At 34.2% G+C, this 12500-nt stretch overlaps 2 protein-coding genes across 3 annotated transcripts in view; one reads left to right on the top strand and one right to left on the bottom strand.

The window, feature by feature from the left end:
• The window catches only part of LOC135221957 (sodium-dependent noradrenaline transporter-like), a 399359-nt gene that overhangs the window by 245568 nt on the left and 141291 nt on the right, over positions 1–12500 (bottom strand). The window lies entirely within an intron of this gene.
• The window catches only part of LOC135221958 (uncharacterized), a 208473-nt gene that overhangs the window by 175734 nt on the left and 20239 nt on the right, over positions 1–12500 (top strand). The window contains exon 6 of the mRNA XM_064260014.1: positions 1882–1965. Within this exon, the coding sequence (XP_064116084.1) occupies positions 1882–1965 (84 nt within the window). The remainder of the gene's footprint in view (positions 1–1881; positions 1966–12500) is intronic.

Raw genomic sequence — 12500 nt, 5'->3', positions numbered from 1 at the left:
GTGGACATCACCTACCACACCAGTACCTGAGGACATTAGTACCTGTAAACGGATCTAGGACAACTGCCCCCAGGACAATTGCCCCCCCCACAACTGCCACCGGTGCCCCCGTAGGACTACTGCCCCGGGAAAATTGCCCCCGTAAAACCACTGCCCTCTGGACAAATGCTTTGGAATTTATTGCCATTTACGTAAAAACTTTTTAGTAACTATTTATGAAGATATTCTTCCTAATTACATAATTGGTCATTTAAGAAATAATTGTATCTATTTCCTAAATTTATTACCATTTATGTAGTTATTTCCTAATTAGGTAATCGGTCGTACGAGTTATAGTTAATTTCCGAAAGTTATCGCCAACTGTATAGTCAAACAAATGTTTACAAAAAAAAAGTAAGAATGATCCAGTGTCTATTCAGAAATATAAGAAGTAACATCACCCATCATGGAGTTCGTTCGAAGTGAACGTGGAAAAATAAAGCTTATTTACGAACGATACATCTAAGTGAAGCAGAAGGAATTGGCAAATAATGTATTTTTATTAATAATAATACAACATTAATTGTTCGTATTTACTACCATTTTTCTATGAAGAATTTTTTTCTTAAATAGTTACTCAGGAAATTACTATAAAGTAATTACGTAAATGGTAATAAATTCCAGAAATAGCTACAATTATTTTTTAAATTGGTCAGTGGCAATTATCCAGTGGTTTTACGGGGGCAATTTTCCCGGGGGCAGTAGTCCTACGGGGGCAATTTTCCCAGGGGCAGTTGTCGGGGGGCAATTGTCCTGGGGGCAGTTGTCCCGGGGGCAGTTGTCCTGATACCCTGTAAACACCAGTAATTACAGAGTTACACAGATGAAAACCTGTCGAAGCTAATTTTACTTAAAATTTTAGAATTTATCAAAGAAATCTTATTGAGATTTGCTTTGAAAAACACTGTCAAGAATAACGTATCGAGAATAGGCAGGCTGCAGAAAAATGCACCCAAGAGTATATATTTTAATGTGCAATCAGTACACGATTCTAAACATGAATGTTTCTGTATAAATCACTGTACTTCATGCTCAAGTCCTTATTTAATTAGGAATATTTGCCATGAATCTGTCAGAAGCCACCTTCGAAACAAATAAATAAATAAAGATAAACTCTGGGGAAACATTATTTGATCGAAACTTAACGAATAAGAGGGGAGAATTGAATAGATCAGAAGTAATGCAGATACTACTAATGGCAAAGTAAAGGTCATTTGCAACATTCCTTCGGCCTCTCTGCACCCACTTGTTAGTCTTTTACTTTACCTCCGTACCCGCTTCCTTTCTTCCTTCTAGGTGTCCAACCACTCCAACTTATCCTTAATGGCTGAAAGTGCCACAGTGCTTGGGATTTTTTAGTCAAATTTTCATAAGTCAAATAACATCAAATCACATATAGTTGATAACATGAGACACACTCCATATTCACTCACTTTACATACAGATATTGAACAGAATATAGAATTTAAGCTAAGGCCAAGAACTGGAACCTATTAACAGTAATAAGGTTTGACAGATGTAACAGAAGGAAAACTTCCCAGTTGCACTATGAAACAATTGTTAGGAGAGCGTGGAAAGCACGATGCAAGAAAGAGAATATGAACGGAGGTACAGGAAACGGATTGCAAGGAATTTCAGCGAGGGGCCGAAGGGACGCTGCAAACTGTAAAGAACCTTAATTAATGGCTACAGTGCACCGCGTTAAGTGCACTGACGGCACTACCCCCTACGGCGACATGCAAATATTTGACGTTTGCTATTGCTGATATACTATCAAATATTCGCTTACATTCCAATGAATATTTGTATGACATCCTCTCGTTTTTCTTCTTCTTCTTCCAGATATATGCTGTACTTTGCGTCATATCTCAGTACCAGGAGTATCTGGAGGGCCGGGGAACCGCCAGAGACGAGGGCTCGAGATCGGTAAGCAGAATTACTACATCATCTCTCTCTCTTTCTCTCTCTCTGTCATTATAGCTTTCAATTGTGAAAAGCGTATTTTACAAACGTATTTTGTCTTTTTCTGTTTTCTTGTTTTTGTCTTTTTAGACATTATTAATTCAAGATTTTATGATGTTCTTATTCACATTCTATTATAAATTAATTCATAGAAGTCGGCGTTGATATCAAAAGCGCCCAAAAATTTCACATAGAAAAAACCCTTTTCAGAGTTGATATGTCTGTCAGCATGATTCTCTCTCTTTCTTCTTCTTCTTCTTCTTCTCCAGTGTCTTGTCGAGTGCGGGGCGATGTTATTACTGCAAATCTCCAAGATGAGGAGGCTATGACTTCAGTAATGAAAGTGTCAAAGGCGGAGATGTTGCAATGGAGCACCGCGTGAAGACCTTTGCAAATTCCGCGCATAGTCTGAATGGAGTGCAATTTCGTCACTGAATTTTCAGGATATTTTGACTCGCTTTTATAGTGTTCTGCTCGTGATGTCCTCCGTGGTTCAGAGACGCTCTTTGTATATCTTCCTATCTATTTGAAATTGTGTGTTTACAATATCTATTATAATATATTATATGCGTACGTATGTATATATACACATTTATAAATAGATAAGCAGATATACAAAGATCGTTTCTAAACCATGGGGGATATCACGAGCAGAACACTATAAAAGCGAGTCAAAATATCCTGAAAATTCAGCGACGCTCTACAAGGCAGTGACAGAATGCTCTCCATTCAGACTATGCGCGGAATTTGCTAAGGTCTTCACGCGGTGCTCCATTGCAACATCTCCGCCTTTGACACTTTCATTACTGAAGTCATAGCCTCCTCATCTTGGAGATTTCCAATAATATCAACGCCGACACTCGACAAGACACTAGAGAAGAAGGGGAGGGAGAAGAAGAAGAAGAGAGAGAGCAGTCATGCTGACAGACATAATAACACAGAAAAGGGGCTTTATTTTTTGCGAAGCTTTTGGTCGTTTTTGATATCAAAACTGACCTCTATTAATCAAATTACGATAGAGTGAGCATGAGAACATGATAAATTCTTGAAACAATAAAAAAAAAAAAAAAACACGCACACGCAAAGACAAAATGCTTATGAAAAACATTACGTGTTTTTATAGCTAAAAACATTATATACGCATGTATAATATATATGTATACACAAACAAACACAATATATTTATATATACATATTTATATTATATATATACACACAAATATATATATATATATATATATATATAATATATATATATATATATATATATCTCAATAAGGTGTCTGTGCATGTGTATTTGGGAACTAATAACTATTTTTTGGTAACATTACTTAAATGGGAGGAGAAGAAGAAAAAGCCTAAAGATTTCTGAAATTCGATCTTTTGATTAAGGTCCATATTTAATACCAATGTACGCAGCCATCACCTAAATTAAATTATATATACATATATATATATATATATATATATATATATATATATATATATATATCATATATATAATCATATATTACCAATTACTAAAAGTGCCTCATTTAAACTGGATGGTATCTCGCGGAGTTGGAGTTATTTATTCAAAAATCTTACAATCTTTCGGGGACAAACAGTCCTCATTATCCCTGAAAGCTTGTAGTTTTTTTTGAATAAGTAACTCCTTTTAGTAATTGTACGATTGCACAGAACAATTGTGTATGTGATACGTTTTTAGTTATTATATATATATATATATATATATATATATACACACACAGTGTGTATGTATATTCATATGTTTATATATATACACATGTGTGTAGTATATATAATATATGTACATATATACATATATATATATATATATATATATATATATATATATATATATATATATATTATATATATATATATATATATATATATATATATATATATATATATATATATATATCTTATATCTATATATATATATATATAATATATATATATATATATATATATATATATATATATATCAATGTATCACAAAGGAGCGCGTGCTGGAGAATATCCTTAAATCCACAGTGAGTAATACTGAGACTGTAGAAATAAACTACGAAAGTAATTGATCCAAATCCTCAATATTCCATAATTTTTTTAAACGTGGAAGTGTAATATATATATATAATATATATATTATATATATATACATATAATTAATTATATATAATTAGTTCATATATATATGTATATGTATATATGTTATATATATGTATATGTATAATAGTATATATATATATATATATATATATGTATATATATATATATATATATATATATATTCAATTCGTTTTACTTCGGAATTAATATATTTTAATATATGTCAACCGAGGGGAATTTTTTTGTTGATAGTAATTTCGTCCCATCCTGGATTCGAACCACCGGACAGAGGAGAAATCAGGACTTCAGTGACATTACCAACTCGGCCAACACTCCCAGTGCTTTCCGTTTCCAGAGCAAATGGCTTGCGTTCTTGCCTTAATTTAACTCTAAGTTAGAAATCCTCACTACTTATTTAAATGGATGGAAGGTTTTCATCAATTCCCCATTCATAGAGTTATTATCTTTACCTTTCTTTTTACTTTATTATAAAAACAACAAAACAACTGGTATTTAAATCAAGTAAAGTTGTAATAAATTTTTAACACAAAGCATTCCGCTGTTTAAAAATACTGCGCAGTAGATATAAACAATCTACAAATAACTGAATAAAACGAAATTTAAATGGAAAAAATCAAGTCCACAGCAATATATATGAAGTATATTGCTAAATACAGGTAGCTTTCGCCAACTTGATCAGTTTGCCTCTTCAGCCTGAAAAAGAAAAACAGAAATGATAATATATTTAGGAGAACATGTAGTATCAAGTTGGCGAAAGCTACCTGTATTTAGCAATATACTACACACATACTACTGCGGACTTTATTTTTCCATTTAAAGATCACGATGAAGTGATGATACCAAATAAAACGAAATTTGCACTGATACAAGAACGAATATGTTAACAACATACATTTCTTAATCCATTTATAGAAGGAATTAACTCTGCCTCCTCAGAACTATTTTTATTGTCTGCTTGAGATTTCGTTTAGGCCAATTGAGTTCAAATGCATCCTACAGGCAGAGGTATGGCAGTCGATGGACCGCTTTGTGTATTCCTGTATTATTAATCATTATGTTGACATGAATATGTCCGTGATTTTGCTAACCCTAGAAACCTGCATTTCTTCAATTTCAATTTATCTCCTAGATTTGTGCTCACGTTTTGTCACCGGTCTTTCACATCCTCTTCTTGGGTTTGTTGATCTGCACCGAATGATACGCTGAGTTATCCAGCATTATGATGAAAGATGGCCCTATTTTCGGAAGAAAAATCCATCAATTTTTGAGTCACGAGGCAGGTCAAAATGTTGCCCTTTAAGGATGTTGGCTAAAAAGAATAATCCTCCATTGCATCGTGGCGTAAACAGCTTGACCGTCCCAAATTGACCTGTTTTATAAGTTGACAGGAATATTTGCAGCGTTATCTGAAACTATATGCCACGTTTCTAGGTCGTTTACTTTCATTTTAGTCAAAATTGATAGTGGTGACGTTTTACTATAAAAATTCAATTTCAACTTTAGAATATTTATGCCCGAAATATTTGTTTTCCATTGATCATGTAATAAGGAGGAATATTTGATACTGGATAATAATAACTTTGGCAACATACGCAACGGCCCAAAACAACGGCCGGCAAGTCGTCGTTCCGTCTTTTAAATTCGTGAGAGTATATTGAATACGCGAGCTTTTGGGCCAGTGGGGTGGTGGGTTGGGGCCAAGGTTGAAGGTGCTCCTGAAGAAGCGTCGGCTCGTAGGAGGATACCAAACTCCCTCCCTCCCTTCCTTCCTTCCTTGACCCGCTTCCTCCCTCCTTTTTCCACCAGCGACCGCCGCGGAGGCGCCTCCGCCCTCCAGCCAATCATCAATCAAGCGTCACGGACGAACCATATCTCAGATAGATCTATTCAGGAAACGCAGCAAGTCCTGTTGGAATCTATTGACAAGGAGGTCATTAACCCAGTTCTGTCTTTTGCCCACTTTTTTTCGTCTCTCCTTTCTTATTACTTTATCTTCTTCTCTGTGTGTGAAATGTTCAGGTGTTGCGTGGAATTTGACCTGAGGTCATTCCGTCTCTACGCTACTCTATGTGTTTTATATAATTAACACATTTATTCATTTATCTATATATTCGTGAAACAAGAATAAAATACGCTAAGATTTGAAATATCACACTTCCTAATAGGATTAGGCAATGGCTTTAATTATTTATTTATTTATTTATCTAAGATATACATATACATATATATATATATATATATATATATATATATATATATATATATATATATATATATATATATATATATATATATATATATATATATATACATGGTAATTCATTAAACAAGAGTAAAATACGCGAAGACTGTCAAAATATCAGATTTCTCATATGATTTTTAGGACTGAAGGGTGTTATTTAAGACTGACATTAAATGACGTTAAATGACAGCAGTTGTAACCTCTAGTTGCTTTATTCTCTTGAAATAATTTACAGAGAATTAACCCGAAATAAAATAACAAGAACAGGCATCTCAGTGTATATTCAAAATTTGACAACTGCAAAAAATATGAATCAAAATAACATCAGTGTCAGTAGTAGTCACGATACTTACATATATGCTGAAATATAGTATATTTTCCATTTTTATTTCTTTCCTGTAATCCCTAATGCGCTTTCAGCTCTGAAAGTCGACGGTTCTGAGTGCCATTTTCCGGTCGTTCTCCATTTCATTAAACTGGGCTTTATTCGTTAAAATGGCCGAGATGGTCTCCACCTACAATGTCGTCCACTCGGGAATCTTGTTCATGAGGCTGATGGCGCTTAGAGACTTTTCCAGAATGAAATGGTCTGCGTCAACGCTTGCTTTAACGAAATCAAAAGGTCATACGTGACAAAACAGTGTGTCTCTGCTTGTATAAGTGCGTCCATACTGCAGTAAATCATGTAATAAACACGTCGACAACTTATGGCACACACACACACTCACAAAAAGGTTCAATACAAGTCAACGACTTATCGTTTCTCAGTTACGGTAGTTGACTCTGCTTTCAACTGGTTTGTGACATTTATGCGATAAGTTAAAAGTGCAGTAAAATATGTAATTAACACATATCGCCAACTTATCTCACACATATCACAAACAAGTCAGCAACTTGTCATTTTACATTTATTGTAGCTGACTTTGTTTTCAACCAGTTTGTGATATTTATGCGGTAAGTTAAAGAGCCAGTAAAACATTTTATTATAACACAAGTCGGCAACTTACGGCCCACACATCACGAGCAGGTTGAATAGAAGCCAGCGACTTATTGTTTTGCAGCTACGGTAGTCCATTTATTTTCGAAATGTTTGTGATATTTATAAGATAAGTAAAATATGCAGCAAAACATGTAATAAACATATTGGCAACTTATGACATACACGTCAAAACAGGTTAAACACAAGTCAGCGAATTATTGGTAGTTCTAACCTTCGCCTTCCCCTTCCGTCATCATGTCGCCCGTTAGTGACAGTTGTGTTTTTAAGTTAGATCTTTAATTGAAATGCTTTTAAATTAATTTTTAATATGATATAGTTGTAATAAACTTTTTTTATTAAAATGGGAGCTGGAAGGCTGCATTCATGTAATACTAAAAGATATAATTAGAGGCCATGAACCGTAGCTTATTCTTTCTTAATAACAGTAACACTTGACAAGAAAAGCACTCGAGTTCTATACATCTGCTTGTTGCTTCATAATGCAAATGTTATTTTTTAATGACAGTCGATAATGAAACACTTTAGAGGCTTTACTTCGTGTGTCGCTCTGTTTCATCAAATGTATTTACGTTCTTAAGAAAGTTAACCCTCGCGTGAATCCCATGAAATTCACAGTTGCTTTAGCAAAGAACGCTGACTTATTTAACACGGTAGCAATTGGTTTTGCAGCCTTCAGATATTAGCATTTCCCAAATGAATTACTCGTTTAATTTGTTTCTTAGCTGGCTATCTCTCTCTCTCCCTCTCACACACACAAACTCTCCGCGCGCGCACGCACACACACATACACACCCCCACACACACAGACACAGACACAGACACACACACACACACACACACACACACACATATATATATATATATATATATATATATATATATGTATATGTTTTTGATACATAATATGTGTGTATGTGTGTTTCTGTGTGCATGTATGAATGCATATATATATATATATATATATATATATATATATATCTATATACACACACACACACACACACACATACATAATCTTTATTAACAGCATGGATTAGATTACTCCCTCGTGCTTACTGGGTTTCTGAAGTTACTGCAGGCCTACGCATTACGAGAAAAACTCGGCTTCATTCTGATTAATTTTTTTCACTTGCGAAAATTATGAAACCAGGGTATAATTCGCCAAGAAATGTATTTATGACTCCCACATGAATACGGCTTTCTGGTAAGCAACAGAAAACGTTACTTTATCAGAAACAAAATTGCCCAACGTTGTATCTTAACTTTCACAGGAAGGATCTGTCTTCTGACTATCCCCCTGTGGATAAAAAGTATCGAATCCCTTTGGGATGCAAATTCTATTCTTCTCTTTTTGTGTGTGTGTGTGTATGTGTGAATGTCTTATATTTCTGACCACCATTCTGGCACCCTACAACTCCTTGAAGATTTTCTTTACCTGTTAGCTTTATGAAATAAACTCGTTTTAAGACTGAGATATATATATATATATATATATATATATATATATATATATATATATATATATATATATATATATATATATATATATATATATATATATATATATATATATATATATATATAGGTGTGTGTGTGTGTGTATGTGATGTGTGTGTCGTGTTATACGTTCACAAGTAACACGTGAAGATTGTTGTTTATTAAGAGCCAGCAAGAAATAATGAAAAACAGCAGTACCTAAAGCGTTCGTGTATTTCTCATACACCTCATCAGGGTACAATATTATACCCTAATGAGGTGTATCAATAATACATATAAGCGCTGGGTACTGCTGCTTCTCATTATTTCCTGTTGGCTCTTGATATGTTGTATGTATACATTAAACTACAAATATCGTTTAATATCCAATTCGCGCTACTTCGGGAATATTCCAAGTGGAATTATAAGTGATAAATGATTTGGTACCTTCGGTGATATCCCTGATGTAGAGCGAAATGGCTATTAAACGACATTTGTAGCTTAATCTTTGTAAATAAAATGTCAAGATGATATGACCAAAAATTCATATATACACTATATTTATATACATATAAAGTGTATATATGTATATACATATACATATATATTCACCTATCTACACATAGAAACTTGCCGCACTTAAGCACATAATTGATGCTGTTTTATTCAGCGAAATATCACAATATTTTCGAAGCTCGCCTAAAACAATGCCTCACTTAGCTGGAGAGATGACACTAAAATAACTCTTAATAAAAGAACAAATGTTGAAAGAGTATTCACAAGGCGACGAAATAAAAACAGATTAATGTCGTTAGGTATTTCAAATATTTATCCAAGCCTGATATATAATATCCAATACATTCTCATGAGTTTTAATTTCGTGAAAGATTAAAAAAGATTGTTAATCAAGCAACGGGGAGGCTGAATCAGATTTGGAAATCATATTGAAATTATGGTATGGCAATGAACTAATTGTGATAGATTTCGTCGACAGAATAAAGCTCGAAGAATAATTTTAGAAGACACACGGTAGCTCAGAATTATAATTATTATAATAATTATTATCATTATTCAGTATATGAAACCTATTCATATGGAACAATCCCACAAGAGCCATTGACTTGGAACTCAGGTTTCCGAAGAATATGGTCTACTTTTGGAAAAAATAAGAAAAATCAAAGGGAAATACAGAAAGAGGAGACACCACTTATTAAAAAATATAAAATAAATTAATAAATATATAAATAAATAAATATATAAAATGCAAGAATAGCGCTGGGGTAGTAATGCATGGCCTTTTCGCTCGAACTTACACAACTTCCTTTGGGAGGCTGTTCCGAAGTCCATCGGTGTGAGGAATGAAGGACCTTTGGAACTGAGGAGTTCGACAGCGAAGCACAGAATTGGAAATGATACAATAAGAGAAATTACGGAAGTTCCTAATGAAGGTGAGTTAATGATGAAAGGAACATGGCGACAGCACGCAGATGGAGTAATTATAAATTTGGACGTTTTCTACACCGAGGTTCGTTTTTTATTCACCATTTGAAGGATGAATGTGGCACACACACATACACAAATCTCTCTCTCTCTCTAAATATATATATATTATCAATAATTTAATTATATATATATATATATATATATATATATATATATATATATATATATATAAAGAGAGAGAGAGAGAGAGAGGATACGAGGAGGAAGAGAGAGAGAGAGAGAGAGAGAAATCCCTTGCACGAAGGTAACACAAAATATGCAGTGGCAGGTCAAATCTCAGCTCTCCATTTTTGAATAATGTAAGTGAGGGAGCTCCAAAATTCTAAAGGTTAAAGTTGAAGGCCTAGAATTTTATCGTAATCTATTCCCGGTCACAGGCAGGAAAGTTATACGTCATAAACAATATCAATTTGGCGCGCTAGAGCAATCTCATCTCACAAATGAATTTGATTTGTGTTGAGTATATTCTAAGAATAAAGACGTTATAAATCAGAAGAGGCTGCGATGGATTCAATTCCATAATCACCCATCTGAAGGGTGAATTTAGGTCCCTTAACCAATTATCTGTGAATTTAGGTCCCTTAACCAATCATCTGAGGTGAATTTAGGTCCATTAATTATTTATGTGAAGTGAATTTAGTTTCATTTATCATCCATTTGACGTGAATTTAGGTCCATTGATAATCCATCTGAGGTGAACTTAGAACCATTTATAACCGGTCTTAGGTAAATTTAGGTCCCTTAATCATCCATCTGTGGTGAATTTATTTCCCTAATCAATCATTTGAGATGAATTTATGTTCCCTAATCACCCATCATTTGTAGGGTTGAATTTTATGTTCCCTAAATCAATTCCCAGTCAGGGGTTGAATTTATGATTCCCCTTAATACCCAATCTGGGGTGAATTTATTTGTTCCTAATCAACCCATTGGGGGTGAATTTACTGTTCCCCATAATCCACCCATCCATTTGAGGTGAATTTATGTTCCCTAATCAATCATCTGAGGTGAATTTATGTTCCCTAATCACCCATCTGAGGTGAATTTATGTTCCCTAATCAATCATTTGAGGTGGGAATTTAGGTCCCCTAATCACCCATCATAGGTGAAGTTAGAACTCTTAATCATCCAGCAGATGTGAATTTAGGTCCCTTAATCACCCGTCTGAAGGGAATTTAGAGCCCTTAATCATCCATCTGAGGTGAATTCAGATCGCTTAGTCACCCATCTGAAGTGAGTCACTCAACTGAGGTGAATTCAGGTCCCTTAGTCACCCACCTGAGGTGAATTGAAAACCTTAAGTTATCCACCTGAAGAGAATTCCTTTCGAAATGCAACTGGTCAGTTAAAGATGAAGTGAGAGCATCAGACCTCATGTTTCCCCACCAACATATCACAGTTCCTTTGTCTTCAAATAAAATGAGTAACTGGAAAAGCAAAACTGAATTTCATTTATGCCTATACGGGAACTGTAGCAGTAATTATGGCTGACGGAATAGAAGTAAATTCAAAAGTTTTTATATTTTTAATCAATTGTGTTTTCTATATCATATAACCAGTTGTTTTTTCTTTATTAGCCTCATCATTTACACCTGTTTCGTTTGCTTTCGCCTTCATGTAATTTTATACCACCCATTTCCCAGCCTTTTTTTTTATTTTTTATGTCTTTTTAGTTTCTGTAAAAGGAAACTGTTAAGCTGACTTTGTCTGTCCGTCCGGACTTTACTCTGTCCGCTATCAGATCTAAAATACTACTGAGGCTAGAGGTCTGCAAATCAGTATTTTGATCATCTACCTTCCAATCATCAAACATACCAAATTGCAACCCTATAGTCTGTAGTTTCTATTATATTAAAGTTACAGTTAGCCATGGATCGTGCATCTGGCAGTGCTTTCCGGAGGCAAGGGAAGCACCCTCATTCTACCACATCTGGTGAGCAACTGAAGAGCTGCCAGTCATAGTTGATGGTTTTAGACCGGATTATACGTTATACACAAAACTTGATTGCGCCGAAGGAACTTCGGCTCATTTTTTACTTGTTCACTTATATGACGAGAAATACTAATGACGTAAAAAAGGACTCGAATCTAGCCGAGCATACAGAAAAAAATCTGAAATTATTACTTTGGGAAAAAAGGTGG

This window comes from Macrobrachium nipponense, chromosome 3 (assembly GCF_015104395.2).
Source record: "Macrobrachium nipponense isolate FS-2020 chromosome 3, ASM1510439v2, whole genome shotgun sequence".
Taxonomy (NCBI): domain Eukaryota; kingdom Metazoa; phylum Arthropoda; class Malacostraca; order Decapoda; family Palaemonidae; genus Macrobrachium; species Macrobrachium nipponense.
Note: the sequence above shows the minus strand (reverse complement) of the source record. Positions and strands in the feature narration are given on the sequence as shown.